General features: G+C 41.8%; 1 protein-coding gene across 1 annotated transcript; it reads left to right on the forward strand.

The window, feature by feature from the left end:
- The first annotated feature begins 381 nt into the window (after positions 1-381).
- Positions 382-14,638, forward strand: ETS2 (ETS proto-oncogene 2, transcription factor). The gene is made up of 10 exons (XM_048933851.1): positions 382-687; positions 3,619-3,690; positions 6,259-6,379; positions 8,426-8,545; positions 8,982-9,182; positions 9,887-9,970; positions 10,770-11,009; positions 11,149-11,412; positions 12,075-12,193; positions 13,140-14,638. Exons 2-10 carry the CDS (start codon positions 3,619-3,621, stop codon positions 13,353-13,355), a joined length of 1,437 nt encoding a protein of 478 aa, XP_048789808.1. The 5' UTR covers positions 382-687; the 3' UTR covers positions 13,356-14,638.
- The last annotated feature ends 1,160 nt before the right edge of the window (positions 14,639-15,798 follow it).

A 15,798-nucleotide genomic window follows, 5' to 3' on the forward strand; every position in this document is an offset into this window, starting at 1 on the left:
GGGAAGAAAGCTGCCTTTCTGAACGACACCAAAGATCCCATCCTCTTCCCATGCTCCCCAGCGAATCCCGCAGGCCCTACTCTGAGCACAGCGTTAAACGAAACACTCCTCCCGTTGCCCGGAGGGAACCTCACTCTTGTGCTGACAGACTGACAGACAGACCTACACACATACGCACACAATCAGTGGGGGATTCACAAGCCCCTGGGGCAGCCTCACCAAACCCAGCGAGGCCCCCGCAAGGCCGAATCCCGCCCCGCTGCCCGCCGCCCTAGACGAGCGCCGAGGCAGGCCGCACGCAGAGGCCGGCCTCCGGGGGGCGGTCCTGCCGCCGCCCCCGCCCCTGCCCGCTGAAAGCGCTCGGCAGGCCGGGCGGCGCGGCACAGCGCGGCACAGCGCGGCACAGCGCGGCACAGCGCGGCACAGCGCGGCAAAGGGTGGCACGGCCCTACGAAGCGGCCAGCGGCACGGCCGGCAGCGCCCACGCAGGCGCCCGCCTCCCGCCCGCCCCTTTTCTCCTCCTCCGGGACTCTCCGCTGGGATCGAGTCGGCTGTGCCGCTGTTGTTGTCGGTCGGTTGTGCCACATCGAGGATATTTTGGCTCCCGCAGAGGCAGCGGCGCTTTCTTTTATCCGTTTTCTGGGGAGAATTGCGTGTGCGCGGCGCCGCTGCGAAGCGGAGGACCAGGTGAGCCGGGCTGCTCGCCCCGTGCCGTCCCATCTCACCCCCGGGCGGCGGCGGGGACCTGGCGGCGGTGGGGGGAAGGGGTTAATGGGCGGAGGGCGCTCTGGACTGGCTGCGGAGGGACTCCGAGGGCTGAGCTGTGCCATCGCTGCGCCCAACTTTGAGGTGGGAGAAGAGCGCGCGTGGGGAGGCGAAGCGGTTCTCTGTCTTCGGGCCCCCGGGAGCTGCTGTGTCCGAACCGATCGGGAGCGAAATCCGTCTGTCGGCTTTCAGGACTTGCCGTGGGATCGTGGCGTGCCGGCTGTGGGTGCGCACCTGGTCCTCGCTGAAAAGGAGTCGATCAGAATTCAGGAGTATTAGTTAATAAGTGCCTGATCCTGTTGACCCTGTTCTGGTTCACCCACTCCAGCTATGCGGGGGAGGCGAGGAAGGTGTCCTGCCGGCTAAACCAATTACAGCTGGCAGGGAGCAGTCATCGGCGTTGCTGAGGAGCTGGAAGCCAGGCCCAGGCGCACCGTGTGTCTTGTCTGAACTCAACTCAAAACCAGCTGCAGCTCTCTGCATCGCTGGAGCTGCTCGGTCCTCTCGGTGCAGTGGTGCCTCCTCAGGTGTTTGGGGCTGGTGGTGCTGAGGGAGGGAGAAAACTGGAGCAAAACAGCTCTTCCTGTGTTGTTGGTAGAGCAGAGAGCTGCATGCCTTGTGAGAAACCTGATGGGAAGGCCACAGAATGAACAGTCTGACATAGAAATACAAGGAGCCACGTTAAGGAGCAACACTGGGTGGTGAGGGCTTCTTGGAGATCTTTTATCTCGGCACCCAAAGCACTTCTGAGGAAACAGAAAAATCAGGAAGGGAAGAAGCTCCTAATCACAGAATTGTAGGGCTTGGAAGGGACCTCTGGAGATCATCTAGCCCAGCTCCCTGCTAAAGCAGGTTCCCTTCAGCAGGTCGCACAGGAGAGTGTTCAGATGGGTCTTGAATATGTCCAGAGAGGGAGACTCAATCAATGGGAACATCCCAAAGAGGAGTCCTGTGAAGGCCTGGCTAGCACCTGAATTGTCAGAAATTCTGTCCCCCACTGGAGATTGGATCTAGGATTACTGAAAATGTGCGTAGTGTCTTCTTGAATGCCTTCCGATTGTTGAGGCTTGCAGCTAGTTTTCCTATGTACCTGTACAGGTTACGAAGGCCATTAAAAATTCCATATACATAGGTTTTTTTGTTTGTTTCTTTTTTTTTTTAAAAAAAAAAAAGCCCATTTGAATTAAGGATGAACGGTTGTTTAGACTGGTGAATTTAATGAGAAAAATGAGGATGCTTGCTGAGTGAGACTCATGCTGTGTGAAATTCTTTGGTGCTCAATGAGATGTGTAATTTAGATCAAATATTAGTGCATGCTATTTGAGGTAAAACCCATCATTCCGTGGATTGCACTTTTGGGTAACATTAACGAAGGATAAGTGGACTATTCCTTTTATATTGGTCTGATTAATGTTGCTTCAGTGATAAGCCCCATACATCTAATAACTGTGAAGTTGAAATGGGCCCCTCAGGTTGAGGACTCTTGACTTTTAAGTGATTGCAAACACAGGAGGATGAAAGGCATCTGTGGCTGTTGGGTATTTTTCTTCTGCTAGGTGGACAGATGTTGAATGTGTTGTCATTTTAGCATCTCTACTTGTTTTGTGGCTTTGGTTTATTTGTTGTATTGTTGTTTATTATTTTTTTTTAAGCTCTAATTTGCCTTTTTTTTTCAAGTTCAGGATTGTACGTTGATTTTTGTGTGTATTGAAATGGCTTGTATTTAGTAATCACAGTTTTGTGGCAATAATAGTGCCCTCAGTTGCTTTGTGTAAATTGGAGTATGCGTTTTCAGACAGTTTCTGTGGAACAAAACAATGCAGCACAATGCAGTGACAAAGTAGAAGGAAAATTGTTGAGACAACTTGCCACAGTCTAGCCTGATGAGGTATCATTTACCGACACCCGAATTACAGCATCGTGATAAACTTGAACAATGGCAGTAAAATCTGCATTATTCATTGTGTTTGATCTCTCATGGGATAAGGATCTTATCACTGTGTTCCTTGAATCATATATAAGAAAACATGTTATACAGCCCTCACACAACCCTGCTTCTGGTGGCACAGGGAACTTGATAGCCTTGACTTCAGCAGCATGAAAGTGCTGTTGGTGGTCTCACCTCTGAGAAGGGTGTTTTATTGCGTGAACCCTTTTTGACTAGTATGCCTTTAGTAGGCTCAAGTTTAAGTGTACTAATCCAGAGCTCATAAAATAGGCAAAATAATGTGTGTCAGAGATGCTGATCTAATGAAGGAAGCAGGTTGTTGGTATCTGGAGCTCGTTTTCAGAGATAATTCATGAGATGAGTGAGCAAGGCAAATGTCAGTCTGAAGGTGCTACAGTGAGCACTGCTGCTTCTCTTCAGTACTTCAAAGGCAAAGTCCAAAGTGAATTGTGGTATGTAAGCATGAATATAGTAAGTGAAGGTAGACAGCACTTCATGTTTAAAATAATGGGTGGAAGGCACAAAATAACTGCAAGCAATAGGTACTTGATGGACAAAGGACTTACGAAGGCTTTCATGCTCATCTAATGGGATGAGCTACTGAAAGCACTCACTTAGGGTACCATAAGTTAATCATCCTCTTGTGCACTCGTTTCACAAGACTGTGCTGATTCCTGGGAGAAGTCTTCCAGGAAAAGCTGTGTAAGCAAGATGAGAATTTTGCTGTATATGATTGGGATGCAAACAACATGGGGAGTTGGGGGGGGGGGGGGGGGAACAGAAACAGCTTTGCCTTTACCACACTCAGAGCTGTTCTGCGGTCTGTGCTAAAGCAGTAAGATGCCTCTTAACATCCTTGCTTTCTCAGTAGCAGTGCATCTCACATAATCCTTCTTGTTTTTCAGATGAGTGAATTTGCAATCAGGAACATGGATCAAGTAGCTCCTGTCTCCAGTATGTACAGAGGAATGCTCAAGGTGAGCTCTTCTGAGTGAGCAGCTTCTAAACCCCTCTGATCTCATCAAATTTTTCCTAAATAAAGGTCCCAGGACTGGCAGCATGGTTGACCTTTATATGTCTATTTCAAGGAGAGTAGTGAAGTGCTGTTCTGATGCGACTAGTTAAGTCTAATTTGTTCAAGAGCATTTTATGAAAAAAGGAGGTTATTCTCTTATTACATGCAACTAAGTCCAGCACTTAGGAAGAGACCAAGGCTAGTTATTCATTATATTTTTATCGGTAGATAAGCTGTCTCTGTTACCTTGCTTTGAAATGAACTTACAAACTGAAGAGAAATCAGAAGCAAACTACAAAGATTCCATTTATTAAGTGCTTCTGTCCTCTTATTCACACCAATTACTTTTTTATCCCAATGTCATTTTTTTAACACAGCATTTATTAATGTGAACTAGGCAAGGATTAGGGGGACACTTTCAATTCTCATTAACTTTGAGCAATGTACATGTTTTGAAGAATCATTTAGTGAATCTTTAGTATTCTGACTCCTGATGTTTTATGGCCACTCTTACCTTTTTCTGTTGCCCAAACAACAACAGTAGGGTACAAAAGAGATCCCCTAACTTGACAGCTGTGTACTCCTGGATGCAGTAGCTGTTTTTAAGCAGATGTTCAGTTGTGATATAATTAAGTCAAAATCAATATGTAGATTCTACTACTCTGTAGCTGCTTTTTTTTTTTTTTTTTTTTTTTTTGTTATTTTGTTCTGTGGTAATTAGTCTTAACATATGTTGAAAGGCCACTTAAAGTGGTTGCATGGCTGATAGGGCAAGCAGAGTTTATTTCTACATTACTTTGTTTTTTCTTTCCTTCCCTTTGGTTACCATTAAAACAAGAACCTATTTAAACACTAACCCTTTTTGAAATATGAAACTAGTGCAGTATAGATTTTACTCATTCACATGCCACAGCATTTTTTCCAGTGACTCAGGATAAGGGTCAGCTATTTACACAAAATGCAGGAGTTTCCAGATTATGTTGAAAGAACTTGCCCTTTCTTCTAGGTACTAGCGATGAGTCAGTGCTTTTATCTCGTAGCATACCAAGTATTCTTTATTAACAGTTGCCCAATGTGCCAGTAGCTTGTTTTGTGTGGCTGTGAGCTTTTTTTCCATGGGTTGGCACTGACTCTTTCCAGTACCTGTGGTGGGCACCTGGACTGATTATACAGAAATTGTCTCCACCGTCTGGCTCCCAGTGGGGATTCCTGAAGTCAGTTAACCCCTAGGGACATATTATGTTCTTCCACAGCTTTTTCTTGTTTTCTTTTTTGTCAAAGCCTCATAGAGACACCAAAAGAAAAGTTAGTGGGTACATGGAAATACCCTTGCAGTTGCAGAAACACGATTCGGATTGCTTTTGCCTCATAACTGAATACAGCCCTAAAGCGTGTTTGTACTTTGCTTTGGCATAAGCTGGTATACCACTGCATGTATGAAAGAAGGAAGTGTTTGCAAGATGCCTTATTCTCCACATCTCTGAGCTGCAATAGCTGCTGTTTGTGCTATAGCTTTTCAGGACAGTTTTCTATCTTCAGATGCTTTTAAAATCTCAGGGGCATCTTTTTACCTTGTTTTGCTTCTGGATATGACAGGTACTGTTTCCTTGTGACTAAAGGGCAAGCTGCATAAGTTGTTTTTAAAGTTATTTTCTACTCTTTTGTATTTTCCTCCCTTCCCCTTACGAGGCTGTAGAGCTCTAGTGGTTGTAATCTGTGTTTCTAGGATGCACACTTGTCAAGTATGTCAAGGCAAGAAACTTAAGTTTTTAAAATGCATCTGTATCTGTAAGGCTGCCATATATGAGTAGAATTTGTTTTTATCTGGACTATTTTCATTATGCTCATGTTTGTCCCTTTCTGTACAATTTAATTAGCAGTATTTCACTGAATGCTTGAAGACTGCAGAATGTAGTGGCTGGCAAATCATGTAATTCACAAGCGTAGAAGTCCTTAAGTCTTCTAAAGATGGCTGTATTGCTTGAAGATACAAGCAATGATGTACTTCAGGCTAGATTTTGTTGTTTTTTTTTTTTTCTCCTGAAAATTACATACACCTATTGTAGGCCATGCACTACCAATTGCTTCTCCAGCACTTATCCTTCTGCTGTCAAAATCCCGAGTGATCAGTGAATTTCACAGAAGAAATGCTAAGATTTCTTCAGAGCATATCTGAGTGTGTGTGTGTGTGTGTGTGTGTGTGTGTGTGTGTGTGTAGATATATTTGCATTCTCTATTGTTAAAAGTATCAATCACAGGAAACCTAAGAATATCCTTCCTTGGCTTTACCTGACTTGTAGAATGTGCTGCACAGTTAGTACTGTGTTGTGAGCATTGGCTTCTTGTACGTGAATACAAAACAGCCATGTTGCAATTGTGTTCAAGTATTTCAAAGGTAGGGGTTAGTTGATTCGAGGTAGTGGTTGTGCATGATCTCAAAGTTTAGGAAGTGGTTGGGTTTGGTTTCCTAGCAGCACTGCTCTAGAAAAAAATCTAATGTTGGGGCTTCTGTTATTCTGTTGCTTTGCAGCGGCAACCAGCGTTTGACACCTTTGATAGCTCCAACTCCCTGTTTGCTGGCTATTTTTTATCACTAAATGAAGATCAAACACTCCAGGAAGTGCCAACGGGATTTGATTCTACTTCTTACGGTAACTTTTAACTCTGTTCCTTGGTCCAATCCATAGGTCAGAAAGAAATATGTGGAGTCTGAGTGCCAGATAATTTCCCTAAAAACAAACAAAAAATAACACTTTGTTTTATTACGTGGACTTCTGTGTACATATTTGATTTAAACCGTGTGAGTTGCTCTGTTGGTAGTTGCTGTTATCTGCTCTGAAAAAGACTGGCAACTGGGACTGAGCAGTTTAAGATACACTGACACTCCACGGAAGAGGCCTTAACTGTTATTAATGTAGATCTAGTTTAAGCCCGTTTAAAATATTTAAATTTATACAAAAAATTGTAACTGTATAAACTTAAAAATCAGTTATGGTTGAGACATTGCAAATATTCGGCAAGCTCCTATTTTGACCCTCTGGCATTAAATCCTAGAACACAGGAATGCTTGTTTCCTTTCCTACTTCTCTTTTCCTTAGGAGTTTGTTTTAGTCCTTACCTTAAAAAACAGAGGATGTTTACATATGTGTGTGTGTATAGGACAGTACCTGCCAACAGTTCTGTGTAAATCCTAGCCTGAACTCCCTGGCTATTATTCTAACTGCCCCTCCCTCCCCCCCCCCCCCCCCCCCCCCCGAAAGTCAGTATGTCAGTATTCTACCGAATGCTGCCTTTATTTCCTACTTGGAAAATGGATTTGGGGGAAAAAAAAATGCCCTAAAACCTATGGGAAAAACTGCCAGTCCTTTGTTCTGCTGTGATTCTAATCAGTCACCTTCTCTGGTCAGCAAAGCAGTTTTTAACTGATATTTAGGATGGGTGTGGTGCAAACAGAAGTAAAAACATGGCTGGCATGAGCTCTGCTTGTTGGATCAAGTGGAGCCTGTACCTAGTCAGGACCTAGGAAAACAAGAAGAGCCACACACCTTCCTGAACGGACTTGAAGTCTGGCTTTACATACCTTGTCACCGTTATATGCTTCTCAAATAGCAGAATTTTCAAGTGCTACCTGTGTGCTAGTGTTCAGAAGCTCCCAAATATTAGTCAGGGGTACCATAGTGAGGTGGTTCAGGTGTCCATAAATTATTCCTAGATTAGCAGTGTCAATCACAAACAAAATACCATTGAAAGATTTTTTTTTTTTAATCTGAAACATTCAGGTGGTCTGGTTGACTTTTTTTCATCATCTTGTGAGCACTTTCAGAATAATCTGAGGCATCTTCCCATGAGAATTGTCCAACAAGATGGAGTGGAAACAAAATGTGTCCATGAAATAAATCTGGGCAGCCTGATCTGGTGGTTGGTGACCCTATGTGTAGCAGGAGGTTGAAACTAGGTGATCTTTGAGGTCCTTCTGAACGCAGGCCATTCTATGATTCTACCCATAATAGTAATCATTTTGTCATTTCAAATCTAGCTTAACTATAACTAATTAACAAACATAACAATCAATCATGTGGATTAGTAATTTATGGATGATGTTGTTTTTGGATTTCATTGTATTATTTTAGGCGCTGAGTGACAGCTTGTGACCAGTCACAGCTGTTTGGTTGAGGTGATTTGAGGGATACATGGGAAGGTTGGAAACAGTCCACTGGATCACATCGTTGAGTAGTGCATGCTAGTTCTTCATAACCCTATTATCAGTTGCATAGCTCTCAGACTAAATTAAGGCTGTCTGGAGTTATAATAAAGAAGTCTGGGATCAAATTATAGATGAGAAAATAGGGATAAGCAGTCGCATATTTCCTTTAAAGAAAAAAATACAGTAAAAGTTCACTACAACAAGGGCATGTCGTGCAAGTATGAAGAATCAGTAATGATTTATGTGATGAACAGCAGCAAAGCTTTAATTTAGCATGATGCAATTTTAGCAACCCAGCACTACGAAGACTGTAGTGTTGAAAATATGTTAAGATAATTTGAAAATGGATCTACCTTGTTTGTTTTAAAATACTTGGTTTCTAGCAGCCTTTTATTATTCTTCAAATGGCATAGCAAAAACCTGTCACTTCTTTGACTGGCCTAAAAGCTAATGCATCTCCTTTTTCCCCTCCTCCCCCTATTCTTTCTTGTAGAGTCCAACAACTGTGAATTGCCTCTGTTAACCCCGTGCAGTAAGGCTGTGATGAGTCAAGCCCTGAAAGATACTTTCAGTGGTTTCACAAAGGAACAGTGTCGGCTGGGTATACCAAATAGTAAGTGTTTTCTATTTATAAGGTCTTTTTTTGATGCTAAGGAGGGCACTGAATAGCAGTTCTTTCAAAAGAGAAAGAATGATGTCAGTAGGGAATACAAGAATGGATCCTATGTGAATCTGGCACAGCTTGACTTGGAAGGAGTGAACTTGCTGGTATTAAAAATGGGTGCATAGACAGCTCATATTTTGGCAGCATAAGAGAGTCGACGAAGCTGAGGACATCTCTGATTAGAAGTGAATGCAGAAAGAAAATAGAGAGCTGCTTTTCTTTAAGTTCAAGAATACATTCATTCTGAAGCTTCATTCTGAAGCTTAAACTTCAGAAGTAACTGGGTTAGAAGTTTCTTTCATTCACTGCCATTTAATGAAGACTATTTCAGGAGCTGACAAATGTTAGGATTTCTCTCAAATGCTGGGTGCTTTCTGTCTTTCAGATCCCTGGCTGTGGACTGAACAGCAAGTTTGCCAGTGGCTTTCGTGGGCTACCAATGAATTTAGCTTGGCAAATGTGAACATCCATCAGTTTCTTATGAGTGGCCAAGACCTCTGCAACTTGGGCAAGGAACGCTTCCTGGAACTTGCGCCTGACTATGTGGGTGACATTCTGTGGGAACACCTGGAGCAGATGATAAAAGGTATCTATGGAGCCAGAAAAAGCTAAGGCTTTTCTGACAGAAGCAGAAATAGGATTCTTTCAAAAGCTAATGTCACTGTGAAGCATTTTTGTTACGTATCAAAAGTCAAGATGAAGTGTAAAGCGTGGTTAATGAAAGCATTATCAGAAGTAGTACTGCATGCATCATGAGAAAAGTGCAAATGCAGGTATCTGCTGAAGTCATTCTGTGTTCAGGCAAAGTACCTCTTGCATTTGTGTTCTATTTGCATTAATAATTGAAATAATGAGATTAAGGCTACTGTAATACTCATTTATTAAAAATACATGTAGTCAACCAGAAGTAAGGCAGAACTTGCATATGGAGTTTTAGCAGCATCATCAGTGTTCACCCATGTGCTCCCTTGCTTTTGGAGCATAACACTCTATAGTTGCAAATATTAAGATCTGGACCTTTAAATAACTGTTTTTTCATTGTTAAAATACCATTCATATGGAGGTTTTCAAGTGTGCTGGAAGTTATGAGGTTTCTTCTCATGTTTGTTTTTCTGTGGGATTTTGGGGGCATTTTAGGGGTATTTTTTCCCCTCTGAAAGAGTTTGATGCAGTGCACTAGTAAAGCCTATGTAAATGATGACCCTAAAACGCTTGAGTCTGAATCTTTTCTTATACATGTCAGATCTTTAGAACTGTAAAACCAAGCTTTCTTTTTTCTCTACCTCTCAGACAGCCAAGAAAAAGCACAGGATCAATATGTGGAGAGCTCTCATCTCACCTCAGTTCCTCACTGGGTCAATAATAACTCCTTAAGTAAGTATCTTAAGAAATTTGACACTTCAGATATTGTAAGTTTATTCTAAGAATGTCACAGATCCATTTTCTGAAAAAGCACCAGAACACTTACTGTGCATCAGGAGAACACTTCAATTGCTGCAGTTCTTTTTCCTACTATTGTTTGTCATCTAACTCATACCAGAAATCTTTTGAAGACTAAAGGGTATGGAAAGGAAAAAAAAAAAAAAGCCAACAAATTTCCTCTTGGAATGCCAAAGCCTACATCTGTGGAGCAGAGTGACCACTCCCACCTCTAGCAAACAGCCAAAAAGCAGCAGCAGGAGCTATGTTTAGCTTTTCTGAGGGCTGTGGAAGCGTAACAGAACTTTTGACAGTGTATGGTATAACCATAGAGACCAAGTGCTAGATCCTTCAGATTGTGCTTTTGGTGCCATGTTTTAGTGAAACCACAGTTTGATCTCTAGATTAGCCTTATTGCATCACTTAATGATGAGGGCCTGCCTCAAAACCACTTAAGTTTCTCCAGCTTTTTCTGCAGCCCTGCAGTGTCTTTCAAGAACAAACAATATACGTATTTGTGGTGTGAAGATACAGATGGAGATTAACAGAGTCTGACTTGGAGACCAGTAAATGGGAGTCTCATCACTGATGTCAGTAGCCTTTCTAGGAGGTCCACAGCATCTAATAAACCTCTGTCAGATTTCTAAAGAGGAAAACTACTTAGTAGCACAGCTTTTGTGGGGTTCTTGAGGTGTATTAGTCTGTTCAAGGAGAAAACCACTTAATTCATTCTTTCATATTTTTTTTCTTTCAGCTGTTAATGTGGATCAGACCCCCTATGGTATGCAGATGCCTGGGTACCCTAAAGCCCTCAGTTATCCCAAACCCAATCTCCTGAGTGATATCTGCCAGACTTCCACAGGACCAAATCTCCTTAATCCAGAACAAGACTTTTCGTTGTTCCCTAAAACCCAAGTAGATGCAGTTAGTGTGAACTACTGTGCAGTAAATCAAGATTTCACAAGTAATCTGAACTTGCTGATAGATAATTCTGGTGAGTTACTGTCTGTATGACAATAATGGATTCAAGGCAATATTCTTTGTCTTTTCCTCCCTTGCATAGTTTATATACAAGCTTGAAAAGAGAAGGAAAAACATTTTTCTCTTTTTTTTTTTTTTTTTTTCTTATGAAGGTAAACTTAGAGAACATGAATCTAGTGAAAGTGGTGCAGAAAGCTATGAAAGCTCAGATTCGATGCTGCAGTCCTGGAACAGCCAGTCATCACTAGTGGATTTACAGCGTGTGCCATCCTATGAGAGTTTTGAAGATGACTGTAGCCAGTCCTTGTGTATGAGCAAACCTACAATGTCTTTTAAAGACTATATTCAAGATCGAAGCGATCCTGTAGAGCAAGGGAAACCAGTTATACCAGCAGCGATTCTAGCTGGCTTTACTGGTAAGTCGTGAAGCAAAATGATCACTACTCATGCTACAAAATATTTTCTATAAATGCATATTGGTGCTGATAGAGTTGTGTAGTTGTAAAGTATGTCTTGTAGCGTGGTCAAAGTCCACAACTCTTGAAGATCTTCAATTTTAAGTGTACATAAGAGAAGTCTTATGGGACTATCTGTCTAAAGCAAGAAAACATGGGTACATCAGAATGCTGTGAATATCAAATGCACCTTCTGATTATTTTGAAAAAAGGAAAGCTTGGACAAAGCCTTCTCCAGTTCTGGATTCCTGCAGATGATGGCTTGCCTGTTAGGACCTTGTTCCTGCAGTCCTTGCTAAAATCAGATTTTCCTCTAGAAAGTCTGCCAAGCCAAGGGAGTGGAAGGGAGGGATGAGGAATCTACTTGCAAACAATGGAAGACATAGCTTGCATCAGATCCAATGTTTCCGTGAAAAATGTTAATTTTTAACCTATCTATGAACAGACTTGTAGAGGAAAAATCTTAACAATAAAGCTTTTTTCCTTCTATTTAAAAACAAACAAACAAAAAGACTAATCACCAGATTGACCTTGTGATCTGAATATGGTTGCATATATTAATGGTGATATGAGCTTGCAGAACTATTAATTATGACTTCTCCCCACCCCTGCTCTCTTAACAGGCAGTGGACCTATACAGCTATGGCAATTCCTGCTGGAGTTACTGACTGACAAGTCCTGCCAGTCATTTATTAGTTGGACTGGAGATGGATGGGAATTTAAACTTGCTGACCCAGATGAGGTATGTGTTTAATTGTGGTGTACAGAAAGATTTTAGGGTCTCATCTGTTATCTCTGGGCTTCCTCTAGACTATAAAGCATTTGTGAGATCAGACACTTGCTGAAATCTCTTCATCTGCAAATACTTTACTGTGTGGTCAGGACTGCTGTGGGATGTGCTCCCCCTCCCCTGGGATATCAGCATTTGCTTATAGTAATGAGAGCACATTGTGTAGCTTGAAACTTAAAGCATACAAAGTTAGATGTTTTGACAGGCTAAGCAATACTGTAGGCTAGCTTACTGAATACAGTTGAATCAGCAACGTCTGGGATTGCACGAATTCCCAGGGAAAAAGCACTGAAGGTATTACAGCTCTTCCAGTAAACAGCCAATGTGATAGTGCTGCATTTTAAACTTGTTGGGAAATTATGGCTTTAGTCATGAAAAATTAGGAGACCATACCTTTGTTTCCTGACTGCTGCTACCAGTAGGAAAGTTACTGCATTAGGAGATACGATTTAAAGTCCCCTGAATCCTGTTTTATTTCAAGAAGGGAAGGGGAATCATCAACTCCAAGGAACTTCTTAGAATTAAACTTCCATTTAAAAAGCTGACCCTTCTTCTCAAGAGCAAATTAAATCTTTAATTGTGTCTTGTTTGAGAGAGGTGACTACATTTCACTTAAGCTAGATCTTCTTAAAGATATTTGGGCCTGTCCTCTGCAAGGAAGTGTTCTTGCTGTCATTTGCAACCACCACTTTGTCCTGTATGACCTACTTTGTTGTGTAGCTCATACTTGTCTCGGGGTTTGAGCCACCGACTCCTGTGTTATCCAAGTTTGGGACACCCAAACAAGTAAACTGCTTTGATTGAAATGGGGTTTTTAATAACTGCCTTTATCAGCTGCTGACCAGAAAAGTGTGACTTGAACAAACCCTTTACATTTGTTTTCTTTTTGCACTGGCAGGTGGCACGGAGGTGGGGAAGGAGGAAAAACAAGCCAAAAATGAACTATGAGAAACTCAGCCGAGGGCTGCGCTACTACTACGACAAGAACATCATCCACAAGACCTCAGGGAAGCGCTACGTTTATCGCTTTGTGTGCGACCTGCAGAACTTGCTGGGATACACGGCGGAGGAGCTGCATGCCATGCTGGGGGTGCAGCCCGACACTGAGGACTGAGCCCAACCATCTGGTGCTGCACGAGCAGGGAGCGCTTGTTGGGACTGTGACCAGGAGCCGTCTGCAGTCAGTCCTTCTGGCTGTTCGGATGGGTGCAACTGTGATGAAATAAGGACCTTGACTGATTTTGTAACCAGGGAAAGTTGGAAGGAAGTGGCCTTATTTCATCAGTGGCTTCAGATGTTGCTGTGTCAGGCACTTGAAGCAGCATGGAAGTCGATACAGATCACAGCTCTGTCACGACGACACAAAAATGCTTTAGGGTTGAGCGTTTTGACCACCTATTCTGCCATATAAAATGTTTTGGCTACTTACACTGCCATGTAATGATGGGTTGGCTTTAAAACCAAAGGTTGGATGAGGAAACTGGTGATGGAGCTGAACAATTGCTCAGATTCTTTTTTCACATGCCATCATCCTTGCTTCCATCTCCTGTCATGCAATTATTTAAGAAAAACTAATTTATTTTGAAAGAGCGGTAAGAAGAATTGATATTAATGTTTTGTTCTCAAGCATGTTTTTTTTTAATTATTATTATTATTACTCCAGAAATGTGCTGCATAGGTACATCAACACTCTGTGTCCAAAACCAGATGTAGCAACTCTGTCAAAAAACAGAAAAAACCCTCATGAGAAAGGAAGGAAAATCATACCATTTCAATATTCAGTTTTGTATATATTCTGTGATTCTTTTTGCAACTACGTAATGTTCCTATTTAACAGATCTGTATAGTGTAAATTAAACTAATTGTATGTGTGTTTTGTTTTGTTTTTTTTAAATAGGACGAATGTAAATCTATTGAATGGCTATTTCATGTTTGTCTAGGATATACAACCTTCTGCAAATATTTAATTGGCCTCAGAGACAACATAAGTACTGAGTATGCATGCATATGGTATGCCAATGCCATGACACTGGGGGGTGGGTGCGGTGGGAAGCTGGCTCAGTGTTTTGTTAAGACTGAAGCTGGCATTTCTTCGTGCATTTTGGCATTTTTACATGAAACTAATATTATATTCTGGGACATTAAGGGCCTATTTGTGGTTTCTTCTTTAACTGAAAATGAAAATACTAATATGGATAAAATTAACTTTTTCCTTTACAAATGGCATATGTTTTTCAATTTCTATGCATGTCCTTTTAAAAAAAAAAAAAATTATATACAGGCCTTATTTTTTCAGTTGACTTGTCTCTTCTTCCTGCAGTTTATCCTGTATGATTAAGATATGAATTCTATTTTTGGAATAACTGTGACTCCTTTTCAGAGAACAGGAGGGATTTAGTAGCAGCTATTTTTACTGCACAAAAAGAAAAAAAAAAACCACCATAAAACAATTCACTGGAAAAATGTACTTTGTAAGAAAGCTTTATTTTTTATCTGAGCTTGGTGTACATTTAAATGTTGTAAAGTGTGAGAGGTTTAAAAATGAGTCCTTATTAAAACCTCTTGAACAAGGGAGAAGAAGGTACTGTGCTTCTTTACCTCGATATTACAGAGTGTAAGGGAGGGTGGGGGGAGGATATCCTCCAGCCTGGATCTCTGTGGAAGTATATGGGGGGAAAAATGGTAAAAATTGGGCAGCAGGGAGCTTCTTAAAGAAAAATCTGTATGACTCTGGCAGGCTAATGGCCTTGGACAAGTTAAAGGCATGCCAGTGTTCTCTGTTTAGGTATAAATTGGAAGCTAATGTCTTTGTTCTGTGTGTTTGAAAGAGAACTGGTGGTTCTGAGCTGTGTTGCGTATTAATGTGTAACTATGGGTAAACATAGGAGAGAGCAGGTGTGTGAAGACTGCTGGTGCTTGACCTGTTCTTGCTTCTGTCTCACACAGTGAGCCTACTGTTGTAGCTATCTTGATCTTGTGTTCTTCTCCATCCCCCCCATGTTACAGAAAAGCAGGAAATAAGAAACCATTCACTTTAAATCATCTATTAAAGAAATAGGAAAATGTGATGTTAATTGCTTTTTTAAAAAGGGACTTTCCCTAGGTTTCTTCATCTTTCTATCAAAATGTGGCAGTACCTTGATCTGGCTTTCAGTACTGCCATCCTGGTGTAGCAGCACGTTAACAACTTGGAGAAAATGGATGTATTTTTATTTTTTAAGAGTATGCCCTTCTAAATGTCTGGAGCTGAAAGAGTAGACCTGCATCTTGCACTGTAGCTGCAGTCATACCCATACATTTGCAGGTAGCTTCTGTTAGTCTTACTTTTATGATCCCTGAGAAGGAAAAGGAGCCTCCTGCATCCTTCCTCCTTCACCCCAACCACTGCTGCTGGCTTAGGTACAACCCAGTGAGTGCTGACCACAGATGGTCTCATTCTGATGGTGAAGAGGATGAAAGGGCGTAAAGCAATCTGCAATTCCGTGAGCTGAGACAGAACATGGCAAAAAGAGAAAACAAAAAAGTTTTTCTTGTGCTTCGAGTAATATTCCTAAAAA

This window comes from Lagopus muta, chromosome 1, assembly GCF_023343835.1.
Source record: "Lagopus muta isolate bLagMut1 chromosome 1, bLagMut1 primary, whole genome shotgun sequence".
NCBI classification, from domain to species: domain Eukaryota; kingdom Metazoa; phylum Chordata; class Aves; order Galliformes; family Phasianidae; genus Lagopus; species Lagopus muta.